The 25,902-nt window shown below is 53.2% G+C and overlaps 1 protein-coding gene across 1 annotated transcript; it reads left to right on the top strand.

Annotated features, from left to right (window-relative positions):
• The first annotated feature begins 13,005 nt into the window (after nucleotides 1–13,005).
• LOC129130979 (Ig heavy chain Mem5-like) lies at nucleotides 13,006–25,237 on the top strand. The gene is made up of 7 exons (XM_077190896.1): nucleotides 13,006–13,057; nucleotides 13,358–13,675; nucleotides 20,613–20,690; nucleotides 23,062–23,337; nucleotides 23,968–24,075; nucleotides 24,416–24,532; nucleotides 24,616–25,237. The coding sequence occupies exons 1-7, from the start codon at nucleotides 13,006–13,008 to the stop codon at nucleotides 24,627–24,629; spliced, it is 963 nt and encodes a 320-aa protein (XP_077047011.1). The 3' UTR covers nucleotides 24,630–25,237.
• Nucleotides 25,238–25,902: the final 665 nt, after the last annotated feature.

Here is a 25,902-nt window from a genome sequence, read left to right as displayed (position 1 = left end):
TCTTGTTGGTTTTTTGTGCTTATTCTTCTGAAACTAGGATGGAAATTGCTGAAATCTAACTACCCTAGAACCCCACTGGGATCAGAAACACAGCTTTGATATTGCAGATTTCCTGTTGGCTGAATTTGTCTTTTGCAGACTTGGTGCAGGGAAATGTCTCTGGCACATTCAGGAGCCTCAGTCAGGAGAGTCCTTGCTGAAGGCACGAGGGAGGAAAATGCTCCTGTCAGCAGGGAACAAACCCTGCTGCTGTTTTGCACTCAGGGACAGGAGGCAGGGGCCACCAGAAAATAATCTGGGCTGGTTTGATGGAGTGATAGTTTCCATAGCAACTTGGCTCTTACCTAACAGAGCCCAGCCCACACCTTCCCCAGCTCATGCCCCTCTCACCAGCTACAGGCAGGATGCTGTGGTCACCATTTCTGACTCAGTCACACCAGGCAGCATCAACCCTCCCCTGCTTTTGAAAACACAAGGTAACCACATCCTGAAGGGGAAATAAGGCTTTGCTGCCCCTGCCTGAGCTCCTGCAGCCCTCAAGAGAGCCTCTGCATGGCACACAGCAAGGGCTGCTGCACTGAGCTTGCTCTGCTCACACCCTCAGGCCCTGCAGTGCTGAAACAGTCCTTTGAAAAGAAACTTCAGTTCCTTCTCCCCTGGGCAAAGGTGAACAAATGCCCTGACTAAAACTATATCAAGAAATTTCAGCAGACATATAAAACATCCCAGCAGACTGGGAGCAGCACAGAAGATACACAAAAGATAAAGACCATTAATGAACATCACTTCCAAACACCAGCCCTGGCAAGGTCAGAGACACCTGGTCTGGGAAAAGGTCAATGAGAGAACCAAGACTGAGAACCAATATAACATCCAAGGTGCAGGGATCAATAAAAAATCAAACACTACAAACTGTGGAACTTGGGAGCAATGAGCATTGAACCAATGAATTTCCCTGGGTTGCAAATGTAGAAGTAGAAGAAAACCCCAATGAAAACCTTGTGTGATGGAAGGATTTTCTCTGCACAACCCGTGCAATGTGTGGATGAAATGATTTTGGTTGCACCTCCTAGCCAGAATAAAGGAATGCCTTGATTCTCTAACATGCAGTGTGGTAGTTGACATCTGTCCTGCTGATCAAGTCAAAATGGTGAGAGCTCTCTCCAGTGGCAGAGAATATTAAAAGCATCCTGAAAGAATAAAGCTTTCTCCAAGAGGTTACATGGGAAAACATAGTGAAGAACACCATTAGAATGGGCAATACTAAACACATTTTTGTACCACTGAACCCTCCAGTGTTCTTATACCACATTAAAAATGCAATGTAATAATCATATTCCTGCATCTGCTAGGCATAATCTGACCTATCTCTGTTGTGAACCAAAATCCTATAAACTTGCTGACAAAATTAGATCTAACATAAACAGAAACTCAAAAGGAGCAAGGTTAATTACCTGACTGTAAGGCAAGTTCTCTCTTTTTCTCTTATATTTCAGTCAGCAGATGTTGTCTGAACTGAAGTAATTAGAACCCAATCTTCCCCCTGCAAATCTATTCAGGACTGGGGAGTGCAGAGCTCTGGGCAATGTCTGTCTCCCTAAAGCACAATTTGAAAAGAGATCTCAAATCTAGGATTTCTGTAGGGAGGGCCTCAGTTGATTCCTGGCTATACCAAAGCCTTTGACAACCAGGGAAATTCCTCTTTTGTGACCTGTACTGAAACATAACCTGCAAGGAGACAGAGAAGAGACACCCCAGCCCTCATAAAGTGGACACCTCTAAGAGGCACTGTGCACACACAGTTTTATTTTGATGACACATGGAGTCTCTGGCCATGGGCTTCCACCTGCCTGGGAGCACTACTAGATCATCCTTGGGACAGTATCTTTCTCTAACACTTGACAGGAGCCATCTCCAGAGGCTGAGAGTTGCTGTCCTCTCCCCAGTCCCCTTCTCAGGGCCCACTGCCCTGCACAATATCAGCATGGGGAGCTCATAGGGGAACACACACAGGGTTAGGTCCCACAGCCACAGGAACAGCCCCAGCAGCATTGGCACCACTGGCTCCAGACCTGATACAACTAATGCTGAGATCAGATTGGTCTGCAGCCCACTCTGGGCAGATCTGGTCTTATCTCAACCCTTCATGCCCCACACTGGATGCCAAAGGAGGCTGTTCTGGTTTAGGACTGGAATTTCCCAATTTAGAGTTCCCACTGACTCACTCCAAATCAAGCCTGAGGCTCTTCCACAGGATCACACAAAGTGTGAATATGGAGAGGGCTTAAGAGAAAGATGGGGACCACGCAGGGTGAGAGACAGGCAGGAGGGCAGCAAGAGCTTCAAGTTGTGCTCCTGGTGCCCCACCTCTCCCCCTCAGTGTTGTCATAGGCAGAGGGAGGGACCAGCAGGGCCTGGGCCTGAGAGCAGTGACAGAGGCCCAGGCAGGGCAGGTGTGGGCAGAGCTGTTGTGCAGGCCCCGAGAAGCTGCAGAGAGGCCACTGAGAGCGGGCCTGGCCATGTGGAGTGCCCTGTGCCTGGGCTTCTTGCCCATTGTAGGTAAGTGAAGGCAAGGGCTGCTGGCCCCAGGAGCTGAGCGTGGCCCTGGGCTCTGCAGGGCTCTGGGCAGCTGTGCTGAGCGCTTGCAGCCGCAGCTGTGCCCCGGCTCCAGCTGCCCAGCCCTGCCTGTGGAGCACGGCGAGAGCAGCCCTGCTCCTCTTGTGCCTCTGAGCTCGGCACCTCCATGCCAGCTGCCTCCTCTGCAGCCTGGCCACACGCAGGGCACCTCCCTGCTGCACTCACATCTCGGGGCCCAGCGCTTTGCCCTGGCACTGGACACTGCTCCTGGGCCACTGCCGCCCCTCTGGCACAGACCAGCTGGGCCATGGCAGCACAGGGCACAGGCCTCACTGCCTGGGACAGCCCTTGGTCTTTGCTCTGCTCACCCACAGCAGCTTCAGGGACAGGACACTGGGTTCCTCACCAACCTGTCTTGGCAAGGACAAAGGAATTTATTGTCCCGCCATGGTGCAAATCCTTCCTGCTTTTTTTGGGAAAATCAGAAAAAGCTTCCTGTGTGACTGGGAAAAGGAAGGAGGAAAATGAGGTGTCTCCTTCCTTGTGAGCCTTGCTAGCTTCTACCAGCTCTGCCCATCTCTGTCAGCTGGCTTCCAAGAGGAGGATTTTGTCCTCCCATAGGTCCAGTGCCAGTCCAAAGCCCCACCAGCATTGCTGTGACCTTTGCTGCATTTTGGAGTGACTGTGGCTCGTTCTTGCTCTCTGCAGCAGTCACTGGCCAGGTGACCTTGGAGCAGAACCCCAGGGAAGTGACCGTGGGAGAGGGAGATGAAGTCACCTTCCACTGCAGCATGAAGGGAGGTGCAATGAGCAGCTACTACATGTACTGGTACCGTCAGGGCCCACGGGGCATTGAATGGATTTATGAAAACTATGGACAAACCTATGGAGAAGGTTTCAAAGATCGCTTTAAAGGAAAACTGCAGAGGTCCATGAACAGCTTCACACTGCAGCTCCTGGCAGCAACCCCAGGTGATGCAGCAACGTATTACTGTGGAGCAGAACCACCCTGGAGCAGCTCTGCAGCAGAGTGAACCAAAAACCAGCAGATGGGGATGATCTCTCAGCATTTCTTTCTGGCAGCTGCTGCCCAGGGCTCTTGTCAGGCAATGGCAGGTGCAGGAAACGTCCCTCTGGCCTGGGGGCACTAGAAGGCACTGGAGGGAGGCTGCCAGAAGGGCTGGCACCATTGATGGTGCAGGAGGATCTGTGCTGGCAACTGCAGAGGCTGCAGTTTGGGGAAGTGCAGGTTTAGTGCACATTGCCTGGGCTCCTGTCCAGCACAGCCTCATTTCTCCTCTGTGCCTTGCCTTGGCTCCCAGCCCTTTTTCTTTAGGGACAGTCTGCATGGCTTTGGGAAGTGGGAATTTGGCTTAGCCACATTGACAGCCTTCAACAGGGAGACAAAGGGTCTTGCTGGGTGAGGAGAGAGTGGATGTTGTGCATTCTTCATTCAGTTGAGCTCCCAGCACTGACTTCCCTGCAAACCTTCTGGACAAATCCTTTCATTATGGCCATGGTTCAGTGACATGGATTGTGCAAGGGTACATATTCCTCCTCCCAGCCTCTCCTCCTGGGCTCTGGGAAATGAAATTCCTGAAGGCTGATCTGGCTGCTGAAGCCTGAGGTGAAGAAAGCATTCAGGACCTCAGCCCTGTCCCATATCCTGTGTCACCTGGTCCCCATCCCATTCAGCACTGGGCCCACGTTTTCCCAGCCTCGTTTGTCCGTGCAGCCTCCTGGCATGTTGTCCTGACTCCTTGCTCCCTGGGGAGGAATCCTCTTCAGCTCAGCACTGCTGGGACTGGGGACCAATGTGTGCCCTGCTGGGCTCCCAAGCCTGGGACGGACATGGACAGAGGGGAACAAATGCAATGGAGGGCCATGAACACAAGGAAGGGAACAGCTGACGTATAAGGAGAGCCTGGGAGATCTGGGTTGGTTTAGCGTGCAGAAGAAAATGTTGAGGGGCATCTGACACTGAGGTGAAATACCCCAGACTCTGCAAGTTCCATTCTTGAGAACATTCACAACTGAACAGGACAAGGCTGTGGGCACCTCCTGCCCCTGCCACCATCGGGCAGCTCAGCCCCACACAGCTGCTCACTCCGTCCCCCTCTGTGCCATGCGGGAGAGGCACAAAAGGGTGGAGTGAGAAAATGTGTGTTTTGACAGAAAGAGAGTTGAGAAATCATGGCAAAACCAACACGCAAAAACCAAACAACATCTAGAATTAATTCCTGACTTCCCACTGGCACAGAGGAGGTACAGAGCTGCCTCCTCTTCTGCTCACCTTTCCTTATGCCCATTCTGGCTCTCCCGAAATAACAGCATCTGGTCTGATAGTTTTAGGAGAGAGCTTGGCAGCCTGTACCTGGGTCTGCAGCCTTACAGAACAACACCACACCCTAGGTTCTGACAGAACAACACTCACCACAAATGCAGCAAAGAACAGAAATACAGAAAACCAACCCATGCAGAATAGCTCTCCTCATTCCTCTGTGTGCCTCTCGTTGCCCCAACCAAAATTTTCTTTGTTTCATTTGCAGATTTCCCCGGTTCCTTTTTACCTTTGAAACTTGCAGCCTGAAGAGGACACAGGGTAGTCCTCAACACTCCTGTTGTAGCACAAGTTATTTCTCAATGTCCTCAGTGACAAAAGCTCTGAAAGGGCTATCTGTAATATTCTCCTGCTTACAAGAAAGAGCAGTGCCTGAGACGAGGAGCTCTGACCTCAGGGCTGGTTTGTCCTGATCACCCACCTCCAGGCAGCCCTTCCTAGCTCAGAATACCTCATAACAAGAGAAAAGCACCAGAAGACATATTTTCCAACAAAACCGGACACTGAACTATGGCCAGTAGTGGAATCAGTCAGAATTCCAGAGAAATTCCAGCCTCTGCATGGGGCCTGAGTTTCAAAGAATCCACTTCCCTGCACTACTGACCACTCGTCTGCACCATCTGCATGACACCAGGGTGCAGAGATCCAGCACAGGACAAGCCCTCAGGGATTATGTGAGCAAGAGTCACTGGCCAGATCTGACAGCAGGATGGGCCATGGGCTAGGAGAGGGCACAGCTGTGTGCTAGCTGAAGTATAAAAGAATAAACTCCCTTCATGATTGTATGCTCAGCATCCTTGTGTCCTCCCTGCTCAGGTGAAAAACAACTGACATGACAAAGTGGGGAGTCAAGATGTGTCCCCAGTAGTCGAGCGTGGCTTCAGCAGTTCCGAGGAGAGAGGAGCCGTCACCACCTTCAAGTGCGGGCAGCGTTTGGCCCACGGCAGCGCCGATGCCAGTGACTCTGTGATTCTGTGACACAGTGATTCTGTGCTACGAGGGCGAATTTCAGGGCGCGTTGGCCACGGGTCCCTTCGGCAGAAGGCGCTGTCCAAGCGCTCAGCGCTGCTTTGCGTGCGCGGCCCGGGCGCGGCCGGCGCTGCCTGTCCCGCCCGGCGGGGCCGCGCTCCCGGGGCCCGGGGCGGGTGAGTCGGGGCGGGCAGAGGCGCCGGCGCTGCCCCGGCGAGGCGGGGCCGGGCGGGAGCGGCCCGAGCGCGGCTCCGCTCGCCTCCTGTGCGGCTGCCGCGGCGCCGGCAGCGATGTTGGCCGGGCCGGGGCCGGGGCTGCTGGCCTTGGCCTTGGCCTTGGCGCCGGCAGGTGAGAGCCGGCCGGGGAGGGCAGCGAGCCCGGCCGGGGCAACCAGGCACAGCCACAGCGACAGGCAGCGACAGGAGCAGGAGCACGAACAGGGACGGGCACAAGGCCAGAGGCTGGGGAAAGGACAGGGGCAGAGGCAGGGCAGGGAACACGGGCAAAGGCCGGGGCAGACCCAGGGACAGGGGCTGTGGGCCGGGGCTGGCGGCTGTGGCTGTGCCGGGCCGGGGGCACCGGGACACCGGGACAGCGCCCTCGGTCCGCGGCCGCGCCCCGCCCGATCCCTGCGCTCTCCCTCCGCAGGGCTCTGCGCACAGCCGAGGCTGCAGGAGGCCGGCGGAGGGCAGCGAGCGCCCGGCGACTCCGTCACCCTCTCCTGCCATGGATCCGGATTCACCTTCAAGGATTTTCTTTTTTGGTGGTACCGTCAGGCACCCGGAGGAAGCCCAGAGTGGGTGTCCTTTATTAGTTTTGATGCGACAGCTGTTTATTTTGACCAGTCAGTGCAGTGGAGGGCCAAGATGTCCCGGGACAATTCCCGGGCCGAGGTTTATCTCTCCCTGCTGACCCTGCAGCCCCGTGACTCTGCCCGGTACTTCTGCGCTGTTCACACGGGCACAGGAAACCCAGCCTGGCTTTAACACAAACCAGCTCGGGGCTGGATCAGCACCCACGACATTTGGAGATGGTGAATTCCAAAGTGCTTCAGGGCTGTTCCTGAGAAATCAGGTGCCATCCCCACGCAGCACCAGTGATCCTGGCCTTTCATCAAGAGCTCCTTTCCCAGCACTGAGGCTTTCCTTCCCCTGAGTCCCAATTGCAATGTTCTACTCCGTAGACGAGCTTCAAGGTTTTTCTGTCATGCAGTCAGCCTGGTGACTGCCTGGCTCCAGTCTCACTCAGCCTTCCTTGGTCCCCTTCTTAAGTGGAACATGCAAAGCACCTGCAGAGTCCTGGGCTGCGTTTGCTGCTGGGCAGGGCTCCGTGAGGGCTTTGAGAGGAAGAGGCAGCTGGAGAAGTGTCACCACTGGGGAGCCTGTAGGGTGCAGGGCCAGAGTGCTGGGAGCAGGGTGAGGAGCACTTTGGCTTGGGGGTGGCCTGGCCAAGCCGAGCTGAGATCCTGGGGTGTCCCATATGGGAGGAGACGCCCAGCAGAGGCAGGGCCAGCAGAGCCAGGGGAAGGACAAACTGACAGCTTCCCTGGTCACCTCCAATGTCCCAGCCTGGGAGACTCCCTGAGAGAAAGGCCAGGGCTGGCCCCTCAGAACCACGTCACTGTTAGCCTACCACAGCATTTCCTGCCTAACAAATGGGCTGTTACTGCACCACAAAGAGTGAGAGACAGGCAGGAGGGCAGCAAGAGCTTCAAGTTGTGCTCCTGGTGCCCCACCTCTCCCCCTCAGTGTTGTCATAGGCAGAGGGAGGGACCAGCAGGGCCTGGGCCTGAGAGCAGTGACAGAGGCCCAGGCAGGGCAGGTGTGGGCAGAGCTGTTGTGCAGGCCCAGAGAAGCTGCAGAGAGGCCACTGAGAGCGGGCCTGGCCATGTGGAGTGCCCTGTGCCTGGGCTTCTTGCCCATTGTAGGTAAGTGAAGGCAAGGGCTGCTGGCCCCAGGAGCTGAGCGTGGCCCTGGGCTCTGCAGGGCTCTGGGCAGCTGTGCTGAGCGCTTGCAGCCGCAGCTGTGCCCCGGCTCCAGCTGCCCAGCCCTGCCTGTGGAGCACGGCGAGAGCAGCCCTGCTCCTCTTGTGCCTCTGAGCTCGGCACCTCCATGCCAGCTGCCTCCTCTGCAGCCTGGCCACACGCAGGGCACCTCCCTGCTGCACTCACATCTTGGGGCCCAGCGCTTTGCCCTGGCACTGGACACTGCTCCTGGGCCACTGCCGCCCCTCTGGCACAGACCAGCTGGGCCATGGCAGCACAGGGCACAGGCCCCACTGCCTGGGACAGCCCTTGGTCTTTGCTCTGCTCACCCACAGCAGCTTCAGGGACAGGACACTGGGTTCCTCACCATCCTGTCTTGGCAAGGACAAAGGAATTTATTGTCCCGCCATGGTGCAAATCCTTCCTGCTTCTTTGGGGAAAATCAGAAAAAGCTTCCTGTGTGACTGGGAAAAGGATGGAGGGAAATGTGGTGTCTCCTTCCTTGTGAGCCTTGCTAGCTGCCACCAGCTCTGCCCATCTGTGTCAGCTGGCTTCCAAGAGGGGGATTTTGTCCTCCCACAGGTCCTGTACCACCAGCATTGCCGTGACCTTTGCTGCATCTTGGAGTGACTGTGGCTCGTTCTTGCTCTCTGCAGCAGTCACTGGCCAGGTGACCTTGGAGCAGAACCCCAGGGAAGTGACCGTGGGAGAGGGAGATGAAGTCACCTTCCACTGCAGCATGAAGGGAGATGCTATGAGCGACTACTTCATGTACTGGTACCGTCAGGGCCCACGGGGCATGGAATGGATTTACAGGGAAGGTGATAAATATGGAGAAGGTTTCAAAGATCGCTTTAAAAGAAGAGTACAGAGCTCCATGAACAGCTTCACTCTGCAGATCCTGGCAGCAACCCCAGGCGATGCAGCAACGTATTACTGTGGAGCAAGAACCACCCTGGAGCAGCTCTGCAGCAGAGTGAACCAAAAACCAGCAGATGGGGATGACAGATCTCTCAGCATTTCTTTCTGGCAGCTGCTGCCCAGGGCTCTTGTCAGGCAATGGCAGGTGCAGGAAACGTCCCTCTGGCCTGGGGGCACTAGAAGGCACTGGAGGGAGGCTGCCAGAAGGGCTGGTACCATTGATGGTGCAGGAGGATCTGCCCTGGGGACTGCAGAGGCTGCAGTTTGGGGAAGTGCAGGTTTAGTGCACATTGCCTGGGCTCCTGTCCAGCACAGCCTCATTTCTCCTCTGTGCCTTGCCTTGGCTCCCAGCCCTTTTTCTTTAGGGACAGTCTGCATGGCTTTGGGAATGGGGATTTGGCTTAGCCACATTGACAGCCTTCAACAGGGAGACAAAGGGTCTTGCTGGGTGAGGAGAGAGTGGATGTTGTGCATTCTTCATTCAGTTGAGCTCCCAGCACTGACTTCCCTGCAAACCTTCTGGACAAATCCTTTCATTATGGCCATGGTTCAGTGACATGGATTGTGCAAGGGTACATATTCCTCCTCCCAGCCTCTCCTCCTGGGCTCTGGGAAATGAAATTCCTGAAGGCTGATCTGGCTGCTGAAGCCTGAGGTGAAGAAAGCATTCAGGACCTCAGCCCTGTCCCATGTCCTGTGTCACCTGGTCCCCATCCCATTCAGCACTGGGCCCACGTTTTCCCAGCCTCGTTTGTCCGTGCAGCCTCCTGGCATGTTGTCCTGACTCCTTGCTCCCTGGGGAGGAATCCTCTTCAGCTCAGCACTGCTGGGACTGGGGACCAATGTGTGCCCTGCTGGGCTCCCAAGCCTGGGAAGGACATGGACAGAGGGGAACAAATGCAATGGAGGGCCATGAACACAAGGAAGGGAACAGCTGACATATAAGGAGAGCTTGGGAGATCTGGGTTTGTTTAGCGTGCAGAAGAAAATGTTGAGGGGCATCTGACACTGAGCTGAAATACCCCAGACTCTGCAAGTTCCATTCTTGAGAACATTCACAACTGAACAGGACAAGGCTGTGGGCACCTCCTGCCCCTGCCCCTATCGGGCAGCTCAGCCCCACACAGCTGATCACTCCGTCCCCCTCTGTGCCATGCGGGAGAGGAACAAAAGGGTGGAGTGAGAAAATGTGTGTTTTGACAGAAAGAGAGTTGAGAAATCATGGCAAAACCAACACGCAAAAACCAAACAACATCTAGAATTAATTCCTGACTTCCCACTGGCACAGAGGAGGCACAGAGCTGCCTCCTCTTCTGCTCACCTTTCCTTACGCCCATTCTGGCTCTCCAGAAATAACAGCATCAGGTCTGATAGTTTTAGGAGAGAGCTTGGCAGCCTGTACCTGGGTCTGCAGCCTTACAGAACAACACCACACCCTAGGTTCTGACAGAACAACACTCACCACAAATGCAGCAAAGAACAGAAATACAGAAAACCAACCCATGCAGAATAGCTCTCCTCATTCCTCTGTGTGCCTCTCGTTGCCCCAACCAATATTTTCTTTGTTTCATTTGCAGATTTCCCCGGTTCCTTTTTACCTTTGAAACTTGCAGCCTGAAGAGGACACAGGGTAGTCCTCAACACTCCTGTTGTAGCACAAGTTATTTCTCAATGTCCTCAGTGACAAAAGCTCTGAAAGGGCTATCTGTAATATTCTCCTGCTTACAAGAAAGAGCAGTGCCTGAGACGAGGAGCTCTGACCTCAGGGCTGGTTTGTCCTGATCACCCACCTCCAGGCAGCCCTTCCTAGCTCAGAATACCCCATAACACAGGAAAACACCAGAAGACATATTTTCCAACAAAACCGGACACTGAACTATGTCCAGTAGTGGAATCAGTCAGAATTCCAGAGAAATTCCAGCCTCTGCATGGGGCCTGAGTTTCAAAGAATCCACTTCCCTGCACTACTGACCACTCGTCTGCACCATCTGCATGACACCAGGGTGCAGAGATCCAGCACAGGACAAGCACTCAGGGATTATGTGAGCAAGAGTCACAGGCCAGATCTGACAGCAGGATGGGCCATGGGCGAGGAGAGGGCACAGCTGTGTGCTAGCTGAAGTATAAAAGAATAAACTCCCTTCATGATTGTATGCTCAGCATCCTTGTGTCCTCCCTGCTCAGGTGAAAAACAACTGACATGACAAAGTGGGGAGTCAAGATGTGTCCCCGGTAGTCGAGCGTGGCTTCAGCAGTTCCGAGGAGAGAGGAGCCGTCACCACCTTCAAGTGCGGGCAGCGTTTTGCCCACAGCGACCTTCTGGGCTACGAGGGCGAATTTCAGGGCGCGTTGGCCACGGGTCCCTTCGGCAGAAGGCGCTGTCCAAGCGCTCAGCGCTGCTTTGCGTGCGCGGCCCGGGCGCGGCCGGCGCTGCCTGTCCCGCCCGGCGGGGCCGCGGTCCCGGGGCCCGGGGCGGGTGAGTCGGGGCGGGCAGAGGCGCCGGCGCTGCCCCGGCGAGGCGGGGCCGGGCGGGAGCGGCCCGAGCGCGGCTCCGCTCGCCTCCTGTGCGGCTGCCGCGGCGCCGGCAGCGATGTTGGCCGGGCCGGGGCCGGGGCTGCTGGCCTTGGCCTTGGCCTTGGCGCCGGCAGGTGAGAGCCGGCCGGGGAGGGCAGCGAGCCCGGCCGGGGCAACCACGCACAGCCACAGCGACAGGCAGCGACAGGAGCAGGAGCACGAACAGGGACGGGCACAAGGCCAGAGGCTGGGGAAAGGACGGGGCAGAGGCAGGGCAGGGAACACGGGCAAAGGCCGGGGCAGACCCAGGGACAGGGGCTGTGGGCCGGGGCTGGCGGCTGTGGCTCTGCCGGGCCGGGGGCACCGGGACACCGGGACAGCGCCCTCGGTCCGCGACCGCGCCCCGCCCGATCCCTGCGCTCTCCCTCCGCAGGGCTCTGCGCACAGCCGAGGCTGCAGGAGGCCGGCGGAGGGCAGCGAGCGCCCGGCGACTCCGTCACCCTCTCCTGCCATGGATCCGGCTTCACCTTTAAGGATCGTTCTATTTGGTGGTACCGTCAGCCACCCGGAGGGAGCCCACAGTGGGTGTCCTTTATCAGCCGCCCCAAAGGCACTACAGTGAAATACGGGGCAGCGGTGAAGGGTCGGGCCAAGATTTCCCGGGACAATTCCCGATCCGAGGCTTATCTCTCTTTGCGGTCCTTGCAAGCTCAGGACTCTGCCCGGTATTTCTGTGCCGTCCCACGGGGACAGGAAATGCAGATGAGCTTTAACACAAACCTCCTGCGGCCCAGCAGAGGCTGCCTTAAATGCAGGGAAGGTGTGAGTTGCCAGGGGCTGGAGCCAATGGGTCTCAAGGCTGTTTCCAAGAAGTCAGGTGCCATCGCTGTGTACCTCAGGTATTCCTGGCCTTTACTGCACACCACAAGGCTTCTGCTTTATTGCTAATTCTATTTAGAGTAGAATTGCGAGCAATTGGAAAATGCCTTGCTCTAAATTTATCCTAGTTTGCTGCCAGGCTTATTGTCAAAGTGCAACCCCAACCAGCTTCTCCTTCTCTATGCTAAACAGGTCCAGCTCTGACAGCCTTTTAAACTTGGAGAGATGCTCCACATCAGCAGCTGAAAAGCAAAGAAAGCTGAGTCTGCAGTACAGGAGAAATGAGGACATTCTGCCCTACTTCTCCATCAACAGGGAGGTTTTTAGCCATTTCTAGGAAAAACGGTCTTTCACAGAATGATTCCTTGGGAAGACAAAGGCCATCACTCCGAATGTCCCCTTTCCTCCTTTCCGTGAGCTTTATTTCTGAGAAACAAATATTACAGAATGGGATATTCCTTTGCTCAGTCGGCAAAAGTGGTGCTGCTGTGTCCCATCACAGCTTATTGCCCAACCCCAGGCACTCACTGGCGAGACAGTGGGAGAAACAAAAACGGCCTCTGAGCAAGAGGTTTAACAGCCTCGTGTCTACACCGCTCTTTGCTGACAAAGAGAAAATGAAGCCTCACGCGGCGCTGTCCCCCGTCCCTTCGTGCACCGCTGCCTGTCCCGCCCGGCGGGGCCGCGCTCCCGGGGCCCGGGGCGGGTGAGTCGGGGCGGGCAGAGGCGCCGGCGCTGCCCCGGCGAGGCGGGGCCGGGCGGGAGCGGCCCGAGCGCGGCTCCGCTCGCCTCCTGTGCGGCTGCCGCGGCGCCGGCAGCGATGTTGGCCGGGCCGGGGCCGGGGCTGCTGGCCTTGGCCTTGGCCTTGGCGCCGGCAGATGAGAGCCGGCCGGGGAGGGCAGCGAGCCCGGCCGGGGCAACCACGCACAGCCACAGCGACAGGCAGCGACAGGAGCAGGAGCACGAACAGGGACGGGCACAAGGGCAGAGGCTGAGGAAAGGACAGGAGCAGAGGCAGGACAGGGAACACGGGCAAAGGCCGGGGCAGACCCAGGGACAGGGGCTGTGGGCCGGGGCTGGCGGCTGTGGCTGTGCCGGGCCGGGGGCACCGGGACACCGGGACAGCGCCCTCGGTCCGCGGCCGCGCCCCGCCCGATCCCTGCGCTCTCCCTCCGCAGGGCTCTGCGCACAGCCGAGGCTGCAGGAGGCCGGCGGAGGGCAGCGAGCGCCCGGCGACTCCGTCACCCTCTCCTGCCGTGGATACGGATTCACCTTTAAGGATCGTTCTATTTGGTGGTACCGTCAGGCACCCGGAGGGAGCCCAGAGTGGGTGTCCTTTATTAGTTTTGATGCGACAGCTGTTTATTTTGACCAACCAATGCAGGGGAATGCCAAGATGTCCCGGGACAATTCCCGGGCCGAGGTTTATCTCTCCCTGCTGACCCTGCAGCCCCCCGACTCTGCCCGGTACTTCTGCGCTGTTCACACGGGCACAGGAAACCCAGCCTGGCTTTAACACAAACCAGCTCGGGGCTGGATCAGCACCCACGACATTTGGAGATGGTGAATTCCAAAGTGCTTCAGGGCTGTTCCTGAGAAATCAGGTGCCATCCCCACGCAGCACCAGTGATCCTGGCCTTTCATCAAGAGCTCCTTTCCCAGCACTGAGGCTTGCCTTCCCCTGAGTCCCAATTGCAATGTCCTACTCTGTAGAGGAGCTTCAAGGTTTTTCTGTCATGCAGTCAGCCTGGTGACTGCCTGGCTCCAGTCTCACTCAGCCTTCCTTGGTCCCCTTCTTAAGTGGAACATGCAAAGCACCTGCAGAGTCCTGGGCTGCCTTTGCTGCTGGGCAGGGCTCCGTGAGGGCTTTGAGAGGAAGAGGCAGCTGGAGAAGTGTCACCACTGGGGAGCCAGAGGGTGCAGGGCCAGAGTGCTGGGAGCAGGGTGAGGAGCACTTTGGCTTGGGGGTGGCCTGGCCAAGCCGAGCTGAGATCCTGGGGTGTCCCATATGGGAGGAGACGCCCAGCAGAGGCAGGGCCAGCAGAGCCAGGGGAAGGACAAGCTGACAGCCTCCCTGGTCACCTCCAATGTCCCAGCCTGGGAGACTCCCTGAGAGAAAGGCCAGCGCTGGCCCCTCAGAACCACGTCACCTTTAGCCCAACACAGCATTTCCTGCCTAACAAACGGGCTGTTACTGCACCACAAAGAGTGAGAGACAGGCAGGAGGGCAGCAAGAGCTTCAAGTTGTGCTCCTGGTGCCCCACCTCTCCCCCTCAGTGTTGTCATAGGCAGAGGGAGGGACCAGCAGGGCCTGGGCCTGAGAGCAGTGACAGAGGCCCAGGCAGGGCAGGTGTGGGCAGAGCTGTTGTGCAGGCCCCGAGAAGCTGCAGAGAGGCCACTGAGAGCGGGCCTGGCCATGTGGAGTGCCCTGTGCCTGGGCTTCTTGCCCATTGTAGGTAAGTGAAGGCAAGGGCTGCTGGCCCCAGGAGCTGAGCGTGGCCCTGGGCTCTGCAGGGCTCTGGGCAGCTGTGCTGAGCGCTTGCAGCCGCAGCTGTGCCCCGGCTCCAGCTGCCCAGCCCTGCCTGTGGAGCACGGCGAGAGCAGCCCTGCTCCTCTTGTGCCTCTGAGCTCGGCACCTCCGTGCCAGCTGCCTCCTCTGCAGCCTGGCCACACGCAGGGCACCTCCCTGCTGCACTCACATCTCGGGGCCCAGCGCTTTGCCCTGGCACTGGACACTGCTCCTGGGCCACTGCCGCCCCTCTGGCACAGACCAGCTGGGCCACGGCAGCACAGGGCACAGGCCCCACTGCCTGGGACAGCCCTTGGTCTTTGCTCTGCTCACCCACAGCAGCTTCAGCGACAGGACACTGGGTTCCTCACCATCCTGTCTTGGCAAGGAAAAAGGAATTCTTTGTCCCGCCATGGTGCAAATCCTTCCTGCTTCTTTGGGGAAAATCAGGAAAAGCTTCCTGTCTTACTGGGAAAAGGAAGGAGGGAAATGTGGTGTCTCCTTCCTTGTGAGCCTTGCTAGCTGCCACCAGCTCTGCCCATCTCTGTCAGCTGGCTTCCAAGAGGAGGATTTTGTCCTCCCACAGGTCCAGTGCCAGTTCAAAGCCCCACCCGCATTGCCCTGACCTTTGCTGAGTCCTGGAATGACTGTGGCTCGTTCTTGCTCTCTGCAGCAGTCACTGGCCTGGTGACCTTGGAGCAGAACCCCAGGGAAGCGACCGTGGGAGAGGGAGATGAAGTCACCTTCCACTGCAGCATGAAGGGAGATGCTATGAGCGACTACTACATGTACTGGTACCGTCAGGGCCCACGGGGCATGGAATGGATTTACAGGGAAGGTGATAAATATGGAGAAGGTTTCCAAGATCGCTTTAAAGGAAGAGTGAGGGGCTCCCAGAACAGCTTCACTCTGCAGCTCCTGGCAGCAACCCCAGGCGATGCAGCAACGTATTACTGTGGAGCAAGAACCACCCTGGAGCAGCTCTGCAGCAGAGTGAACCAAAAACCAGCAGATGGGGATGACAGATCTCTCAGCATTTCTTTCTGGCAGCTGCTGCCCAGGGCTCTTGTCAGGCAATGGCAGGTGCAGGAAACGTCCCTCTGGCCTGGGGGCACTAGAAGGCACTGGAGGGAGGCTGCCAGAAGGGCTGGTACCATTGATGGTGCAGGAGGATCTGTCCTGGCAACTGCAGAGGCTGCAGTTTGGGGAAGTGCAGGTTTAGTGCACATTGCCTGGGCTCCTGTCCAGCACAGCCTCATTTCTCCTCTGTGCCTTGCCTTGGCTCCCAGCCCTTTTTCTTTCGGGACAGTCTGCATGGCTTTGGGAACGGGGATTTGGCTTAGCCACATTGACAGCCTTCAACAGGGAGACAAAGGGTCTTGCTGGGTGAGGAGAGAGTGGATGTTGTGCATTCTTCATTCAGTTGAGCTCCCAGCACTGATTTCCCTGCAAACCTTCTGGACAAATCCTTTCATTATGGCCATGGTTCAGTGACATGGATTGTGCAAGGGTACATATTCCTCCGCCCAGCCTCTCCTCCTGGGCTCTGGGAAATGAAATTCCTGAAGGCTGATCTGGCTGCTGAAGCCTGAGGTGAAGAAAGCATTCAGGACCTCAGCCCTGTCCCATGTCCTGTGTCACCTGGTCCCCATCCCATTCAGCACTGGGCCCACGTTTTCCCAGCCTCGTTTGTCCGTGCAGCCTCCTGGCATGTTGTCCTGACTCCTTGCTCCCTGGGGAGGAATCCTCTTCAGCTCAGCACTGCTGGGACTGGGGACCAATGTGTGCCCTGCTGGGCTCCCAAGCCTGGGAAGGACATGGACAGAGGGGAACAAATGCAATGGAGGGCCATGAACACAAGCAAGGGAACAGCTGACATATAAGGAGAGCCTGGGAGATCTGGGCGCATTTTATGCAGACGAGAAATTGCTGGCAGGGAAATTTGTCACACAAATCCCTCTCAGTCCTCCAACACGGGCCTTTGGTTTGTTCAAGGGAGAAAGAAAGAGCTTTTACTCATCTTTTCCCAATTGAATTTCCTCCCATCTACTCGGCCAGGATTGCAGCCCTCATCAACAACCGTGACCAGCAATGGACTTGTCCAGCTCCAGGAAGCAGCCAATAGACTGGTGAAATGTGAATGCTTGTTCTTCCCCTTCTTTCCAAAGCCATCTGCTTCACCAAATTATTGAAAAGTAACTTCTCTTGGTAATATTGCTCTGAGCATTCTCCTGTGGCAAAGAACTTACAGGCAACAAAATGGGAATAATTCCCTGAGAGAAAGAATAGGAAAAATCCTAACGTCCACCAACTTTTAAAGTTCAAAACATCCCTGATTATTGCAGCAGGATTAGGAAAATGGTCCACAATTGCAGGCTACCACTAATGATATGATTAAGATAACAATCAAATAAAAAGCCAACTTCAGGCAACGATAACAACAGCAAATAGAGTCAATTAGAGCACCATCAGCTGAACCAAAATAAATCCTGAACAATTCTTAAACATGGACTGATTTTTCCTCTGGCATGCAAATAGGCTTTGAGGAGAGTCATGCTTGAAGGTCTAGAAAACTTAGTAAATCTAGAATGAAAATAACTTGAAAAGTTATAAGATTGAGAGATGCTTCCCAGAAAACCTTTCAAGTGTTTAACCCTAACTTGCTGTGTGCTAAAAGACAAATCGGTAACCAGATCCTTTCTCTGAGGCACTTCTAACAACAATATTCTGTTCCAAAGTGTGAGAGCAATATTCTAGTTAGATATACAATACTGTCCACTCTGCTAAAAAAAGCAAGGATGGTAATGTTATTTTTAGTTTAGGGAATCCTCTGGAACAGTGTTAGATGTTCAGAAGTAGAGCAGCGTAGAGGGACAGGAAAACAAAAGGCAGCACTACAAAGACATGAAAGAGGAGACATCACCTGGCACTGAAAACCCCCCCAGATGTTTTTGTAGAACTGCCTAGCACAGTGTGAACTACGTACCACAGTGACTGAAAACACCTGAACCACCACACACAAACTGTCTCCCTCCCTTCTCTTGAAGGAGGAAAACATGGTGGCCTTACCTCATCTATTTTTCCTTAGACAACTCTGTGCACATACACAAATTGGATTTACCAGAATTACTGAAACAGCACAACACCCCACCTAATTGTCCAAGACCAATTTCCTCACCATTCAACCTGAGATCTTGGCTCTTGCAAACAGATCATTTTCAACAGTTGATCATCATGGCCAGTTGAACAACTCAGCAGGAACCTTCTCTATTAACCAGTTATGAGTTGATTTAGGAGCCCTTTGTTCATCATTTTGGACATCTGACACAAAGCTTGACTTACTGCTTTGTCAAGAGAAACCATTCTTGAGGTTCAAAAAGCAAATCTCTGAACGTGAGCAGCTCTCCTAGACCCCTCCTCTGTCCAGGACCATAACCCATGGGATTCCTCCCAGAAAATCCCAGATTCTGCTCTCTTGAAGCCCAGGGCTCCAGTCCTGTTTTTGCATTGCTCTCTTCTCCCAGGATCCTGAGCTCAAACAGTGCATGGTCACTGCAGCCAAGGCTGCCCCAACCACCAATTCTGCCTCAGTGGCACACACAGGTCCAGCTCACAGCCATTTGTGTTAGTAAGCTCACATCAGTACGTGCCAGAAAACTCCTGACTGCGTGTGCTCAGCTGTGCTCTCCTGCCAGCAGACACCTGACACACTTCAAGCACCCCATGAGGACCAGAGCCCAGGGATGTCCCATTTGTCCCACAAAAGCCTCACCTATTTCTTCCCATTCCTCTCATGTTTTCTACCCGTATTCCTGTCTTGGGAATGGCTTAAATTCCCTACCCATTCATGGGCTTGTCTTTGTTTTGTGTTCAGAATGGTCATTGACTGCCCAGGCTCAGGAAGTATCTCGATGGGCGAGGAGCAGCAGGGATCCCCTGAGAGTTGGTTGCTGCTTCCTTCCAGAGGGGCTGCTCAACTCAGGAGCCACACGGCGAGGGTGTCTGACTGGTGACACTGTTGCCCTGTGCTTTTTGCCTGTTTTTCCTTCTTTCTTTTCCTTTGGCACTGTGAGTAGGGATTGCCAGCTTGATTCTCTGCTTCCCTGTCACTTGCAAGCCTAGAACCAGTGTGTGCTACACCAGGAGCAGGGAGGCAGGAGAACACTGCTGATCCCAGCACCAGCCATTGCCAGGGAGCTGTCCAAAGGAGCAATCCCCCACCCAGGCCTGCTGTTGTCTGCCACTGCTTCAGGGATTTTTGCGACACTATAACTTGACACCCCTTGTCTGCCCAGACACCCGTGGCTCCTGCTGCAGCTTCAGAATTTCCCCTACACTTGGTTTACCACTGTGAGTGTTCTCACCTCTGCTGTTGCAGCCTGCTGCTCCAAGGTTCCTGCTGGAGCTGGTTTCAGTATCCAGAGGGGCACTGGGACTGGCTGCTCCTGTGGGATTGTAAAGGGAGCCCCTTCTCCATCTCTCCTGCCTGCCCACCCACCAGTACCCACATGCAGAGAGGCGGCCGAGCTCGCGCCACAGCGCCCCCTGCTGGCGCCGGGGAATCACCGCACCCGCCCTGCCCGGCCGGCAGCCAGCAGCGCCCCTGCTGGCTGTGCCTGGAACTGCACCGAAGGGAAAAGCGCCTGCGGCCGAGAGAGGCCGGGCCTGGGTGTCTGGGTCTGTTTGGTGCTACTGCTGTTGTTTGTTTGAGTTGTTATACATACACATACTGGAAAACAACTGTTATTCCCTTTCCTCTGTGTGTGCCAGAAAGTCACTTTATTTCAAAGTTGTATTAAGTTGGAGGGAATATTCTCCACTCCATGGGTGGTTCCTGCCTTCCTTGGCAGGCACTTGTCTTTCAAACTAGGACAGCCACCATCACTTAAGTTAGGCACGACAGTCAGCAGATGGAACAGCCGCAGACACACTCAGAGTACAATTATTTCCAGACCTTGCTAACCTGGGGGAATCCCTGAGCAACAGCCAGGCAGAGGCAAGGAGAGACACTGACATCTAAACTGCATCCATGCTAGAGGATCCCTGGATGCATTCACCCTGGGCTGCCAAGGGTAATTCCCAGCTGGAAGGTCACTTCAGCAATTTACAACGCTCCTGCGTCTTCTGTTCTTAATCCAATCCTCCCAACACCCCCAGAGACAGCCTGCTACATCCCAGAACTCTGTTCACACTACCACTAGTACCTACAAGAAGAGAAGTAGGGGGATTAGACTGCATTACAAGAAATGCTCTGAAATAACACCAGAGGTACTGATAATTTTTCTGCTTTCTATCCAGCTAAACTCCATCAGACCTTTCACAGGTGTCACATAACACCCAAGTTCTCATTTACAACTCAACCCCTATGATATTATTGGAGATCCTTCCTTGAAAGCCATGTGGTGTTTCTTCATGTGGTGCGTTGGATCTCAAACCACTGAAGGTGTCATGTGACTGCCTGAATAATCCAATATTCTGTGTAGTGGAACAGAGACAGTTTGTGTTATGAAATATATCACTGTGTTTTGGACTGGGTTACCACAATGATATGAACAGCATAGGGACCTGTACAAAAACAGAAAGAGGGAAAGAAGGCAAGAAATTTTGGGAAAGAAAGGAGATGGGTGACTCTAAGGATTAAGAAGAGAAAAACAACATTCTTCCTATATTTCCTTGTATCCAGAATACATAAAAGAGCTCATGAAGGTTCTAAAAGGTGGAAGAAAGGGAGAAGTTGAAAATTCTATACTCAATCAAGCTATTTGAAACAATTCAATTAACCTTTATTCCCTTTCCAGTTTTGGAAGTAAATCTACCTCTGGATCCTCTCATGGACTTGCATACATGGATAATTAGGACTAATGGATTTTCATCACCTGTTTTTGGAACACTTTTTAACTCCACGAGGAAAGAGTGAGTTATTGGAATAAGTCTTAGCAGTGTGAAGACAGAGAAGCTTATATTTGGACCAGGGACGATTCTCACAGTTGAACCAAGTAAGTGACATTTCTTTCTTCCTAAAACTTCACTGACAATTAATGTGGGGGAGAACAAGGGAATTTAAAGGGTTGGGTTGACAGAAAGGATTTTCAGCTGCAATAATCCCTTGAATGCACTCACTCCCCAGCCAGGCTTTCAAGCCAAACCCTCAGCTTGGATCTGCTCAGGAAGGTTTCCAGGAACAACTGGGCTGACTCTGCATACAGCATTATTCCATGATCCCCAAACACCAGCAGGGCACTGCTTAGCCTGTGATAACTTATTCCCACTTTGGGCAGCACTCTGGCCCAAATTTACTGTCCAGTGTCCAATTCTCCAGCGGGCTTGCACTGACTGACTTGGGGCAGGAATGCAGAGCTCAGTGAAGAGCTCCCAGTATGAGGAGTTTTAGACACATCTGTAACTCCTGGTTGGAGAAGTTCTCGTTTCACACTGGCACCACACTGACAGTGTCCACTGCCCTGGAAACAGAGCAGGAAGGAGGGGAAATAGCCTTGGGCTTAAATTCTCACAAGTGCCTCATATCCAAGAGCTCCTGGAATGAAAGACAATTGGCTCCCAGGTTGTGTGGGTTCTGCAAAGAGCAATGTGGGGAATAGGGATTATAAGAAGCCTTACTTATTCCTATCTTTCTTTGGAATTCTGTGATGAACCATAAAGGTGCAGGTCACCCCAAGCTTTTCTAGGGAAATGGGAATGTTGGGGTGGCAGAGGGGTTTTGATAGTGACCTCTGTGATCCTAAAGTATCAGGTGCATCCCTCAGGAATTGTTGCTTTGCTTTCAGACGTCCACATGACTTCAAAGTGTGGCAAGAATATCCCACGTTATTTTACATCCCTAAAACCTCTTGCTCTCCTTCAGAAAGATGTGGGACTGCCTTGGGTGCTGCCTAATATCTGTCCATGTCTGTAGGATATGGTGCATGGGAATAAATGTGAATTCAGGAACAATCTCACTGCACTTCCAATCCCAAAGGCACAAAGGAATGTAAATTCACCATTCTGCAGAAAGACCTCTACTTTCCTTGCTGTTCAATGGCTTTCTTTTTCTAGCTAATGACAGGATACTTTCAGAGCTGCACAGAAAGTCTGGAATTACGTTTGGTAGTAAAATACATTGAACCTGAAGTATCAAAGTCCCTTTTGAGTCTGCTGAAATACTTAATGTGTTGAGGCCAAAATTTCCAGGATGTGAGCAACCTCCCCCTTTTGATCAAATAAATTTGAACATAAACAGAAAAGATTAATCCCTTCCAGAAGCAAGCAGTGGTAGGAATTCATGGCTGTACTGCCAGGGAATGCAAACAAGGGGGACTTGGGTGAGCCTTCTGGGGTCAGATAAAACAAATCTTCTGCTCTCTGAACTGCAATTGCACTGTGTGCATTATTGCTTGCTGAAGATCCTGCCCAGGGAGCTACTGCAGAGAAGCTGCCTGTTTGTGTTCTGGCTCTTTGGAAAGCCTGGAGAGGAGACCACATGAAAAGCCTTTCAAGGTCTTCTCAGAGAACACAGAATGCACAGGACTGACAGGCTCTGGCCAAGCCTGGTACAACAGCTGGGAAGGAAATGTTGGATTTCTGGTGGGTGTCTGGTTGCTGCAGGTGTGGACAAGTGTGTAGTTCTGCCTGTTTGATCACGAGAGCTGACCCATGAAGTTGTGGCAGAGCACGATTTGGCTTTCACCTCAGTTCCTCAGCAGTGGCATAGGGCTGATGGGGAAAGGGTGTAAAATCAGAGCTCCTTGATCAAACTTCCATCAGTACCCTGGGATGAACAAAATGTCAGAGCTGGGGGATCTCCTGACCCACCTGCAGGCAGACACCATGCTAAATGAAAAGCCTCATGCACCTCTCCTTACCCAAGAGACCCCTCAGGATGCTCCTGTCAAAGCAGACAGGTCAATCTTTGTGGATGAGTCTGACAGCTTTTCATAAGCTGAGCCCTTTCTGGCAAGGAAGGCTGCTGGAGGATTCCTTTCAGTTCCATGGTTTTCCTCTAATTACAATTGCTAATCTGAGTTAAATCCTGACATTGGTTTTTGAGATCACCCTTGATTCTCCAAATGTGATCTGACCTAGAGGGAAGGGTATTTTCTCTTATAAACAAATTATGGTACCACAATGATTTGTTGGCAACTAAATTCTTTTGAGACCAATAGTTTTTGTGTAAAATAGCTGGGTGGCAAGTTTAAGCAATCTTCCTTTGTTACTTGTACCTCTAATGCCAAGGAATAATGACATCAAAGACAGTAAATGAGAATGTTACAAATTAGTCACAGATGGAGTACATGTGAATTTTGGGTCACTCAGCACCCGGGCAAGCCTGCAGTAAAATCAATCCTGTCCAAACCTTGCTTTTCTTTTCAGGCATTTCAAAAACTTCTGATCCCGAAGTCATTGTGATGAAATCAAAGAAACTGGAAGGAGGTGGCAGCTCTGGGAAAGCAGCTTGTTTGGCAAAGAACTTCCCTACAAAGTACATCAGCTTGGAGATGCCCTCTCAGGAGGTGGTCTATGAACAGAGCCCATCCATTCTGACGTCACAGGGGTTGTACAATGCAATTAAAGTGGTCAGGGTGACAAAAGACACAGAGGTGACCTGCACGGCCAAATTCGGCGACCGCACCATAACAGCAAAGCCAGGTACAGTTTGGTGGCACAGCTGTCACTTATTTCTGGAGACAGTGGCCTGTGGGGCTTGGTGTTCTCCTTCTGGACAGCACTGCCCTGGGCAGACAGCAGAAATAAGAAAGACATTTGCGATTTCAGCAGGGAAAAATGAAAGATGTTTCAAAGCATCTAAAAGAAATGGTTTCAACTGTTTAATTACTTTGAGATACTTTTCTGGGGAGAAAAGACACAATCTATTGCTTCAAAATGTGAATTTCCTTATGACTGAATACTTTAGCCTAGAGCAGGAAACCGCCTGCAGTACAAGTTGGAACAGCCCTTTCAATACGAACACAAAGTTAAAGGTGGGGTGTGTTGTGAGGGTTTTTTAATTAAATGAATTGTTATATTTGGCGTGTTTACTCTTTTAGTCCTGAAGGTCATTCAAAGAGTAAAACGACACAATGCAGGAATTCTTCTGTTTCTTGCAACTGCATGGAGAAATTGTCTGCTCAAATTAATGTTGGAATTATTCCTGACCAGCTGAGGCCCACTCTGATCTTTCCTCCGATGTTCTATGAGAAATGTCATCTAAACATTTTCTTTTTATCTTCTATAAAAGGTGGATATAGTCTAAAATGCCTTTTCTTTATCGTGCTACAGAAGCGGAGGCTGATGAACCAATAACAGGGTTTGGGGAACCAAACAGAACCAGAACAGAGTCAGGGGCCACTGACAGAGTTTGCAACAGCACAGAGCCCTCAGCACAAGGTGAGTTACCCAAACACGATGTGAGGTTACATTGCTCTCTGCGGGATAAAGGCAGGGAAATGTATTTTCTCCAGGGCACAGGACTCAGAACACAACACATTCAGCACACACAAGCTGCTGTTCCAAGGTTGCTCCTGCAGTTACACACAAGCCCCAGGAAGCAAAAAGCAACAGAGACAGACCCTGGGCTCCCCTCTTGTTGCCATGTTCTCTCTCGGCTGTTCCTTTGCTGCTCTTCCTTTCCCTGAAACTCTCACCTGTGGATTTTCCACTTTCTGCCAAGATCACAGCACCAAAACCTAGACCATGATGTCTCCCCTCTTTTCTGGTCACTGAGCAGATGCTGGAGGGCAGAGAGTGAGCATGCTGTCCATGGCTGTGTTGGGGTTGAGAGTCCTGCTGGCAAAGAGCATCGCCTTCAATGCCTTCATGAGCATCAAGTTGTTTCTTTTCTGGGGTAAGGGAGCTCACAGTTATCAAACACTGGTTCATAGGCCCAATTTCATTAAATGTACTTTAAACCTCCCTTTGCTCTTCCAGACATGGGCCAATGAACCCAAAGAAGAGCAGCAAAGAGCGTGAACCAGCAGCACAAGGGGTTGAACCAGCAGGGCCAGAGCTGCTGACAGAGACCAGCCAGGACACAAGGCAGCACCTTCCCCTGCAGACATGCAACACTCTTCACTCCTGCCTGGCCAGCTGATTTACACTGAAGAGTTTTAAGGGCTTTTGCTCTTTCCTCTCCTCTGACAACTGAGCACAGTGGATTTATCCTCATCCTCCTGCTAAGGAGATCCCTCCCACTCTTCTGCCATTTGCACACCAGTGTCCAACCTGCTTCAGTAGCTTTGAAAACTCCAGTGCTCACTGCTGAGAGATGCCTTTGAGAAGCACCTTTCCCAGGCACGTTGTGTTACTGCCTGAGGAACTGGAGTAGCACTGCTGGGGGAATTCCAGCCCAGAAGCTGCCTTTTGTTGCTTAGGGTTTAGAACGATTTACTAAGTGTGTATTGCACATAAGAAGAGCTCTGTAGAATCTGATTTTATTCAACTAGATAATGCTCACTTCTTGATTAAGCCTGTCTTTCTTCTGCCAAATGTATTGCATGGGCATTTTAGGTTTCTGCAGTAGGGACAATAATAAAGTTCTGCTAGCCCAAAATCTTGTTGGTTTTTTGTGCTTATTCTTCTGAAACCAGGATGGAAATTGCTGAAATCTAACTACCCTAGAAGCCCACTGGGATCAGAAACACAGCTTTGATATTGCAGATTTCCTGTTGGTTGAATTTGTCTTTTGCAGACTTGGTGCAGGGAAATGTCTCTGGCACATTCAGGAGCCTCAGTCAGGAGAGTCCTTGCTGAAGGCACGAGGGAGGAAAATGCTCCTGTCAGCAGGGAAGAAACCCTGCTGCTGTTTTGCACTCAGGGACAGGAGGCAGGGGCCACCAGAAAATAATCTGGGGTGCTTTGATGGAGTGATAGTTTCCATAGCAACTTGGCTCTTACCTAACAGAGCCCAGCCCACACCTTCCCCAGCTCATGCCCCTCTCACCAGCTACAGGCAGGATGCTGTGGTCACCATTTCTGACTCAGTCACACCAGGCAGCATCAACCCTCCCCTGCTTTTGAAAACACAAGGTAACCACATCCTGAAGAGGAAATAAGGCTTTGCTGCCCCTGCCTGAGCTCCTGCAGCCCTCAAGAGAGCCTCTGCACGGCACACAGCAAGGGCTGCTGCACTGAGCTTGCTCTGCTCACACCCTCAGGCCCTGCAGTGCTGCAACAGTCCTTTGAAAAGAAACTTCAGTTCCTTCTCCCCTGGGCAAA

The sequence above is a fragment of the Agelaius phoeniceus genome, chromosome 26 (assembly GCF_051311805.1).
Source record: "Agelaius phoeniceus isolate bAgePho1 chromosome 26, bAgePho1.hap1, whole genome shotgun sequence".
NCBI classification, from domain to species: domain Eukaryota; kingdom Metazoa; phylum Chordata; class Aves; order Passeriformes; family Icteridae; genus Agelaius; species Agelaius phoeniceus.
This window is presented reverse-complemented; position numbering and strand designations above follow the sequence as displayed.

Coding starts and splice junctions, on each gene's coding strand:
- LOC129130979 (XM_077190896.1), top strand. CDS start 13,006: ATGTTGGCCGGGCCGGGGCCGGGGCTGCTGGCCTTGGCCTTGGCCTTG. Junction 13,676..20,612: donor CTTCTGCGCTGTTCACACGG/GCACAGGAAACC, acceptor GGAAAGAGTGAG/TTATTGGAATAAGTCTTAGC. Junction 23,338..23,967: donor CACCATAACAGCAAAGCCAG/GTACAGTTTGGT, acceptor ATCGTGCTACAG/AAGCGGAGGCTGATGAACCA.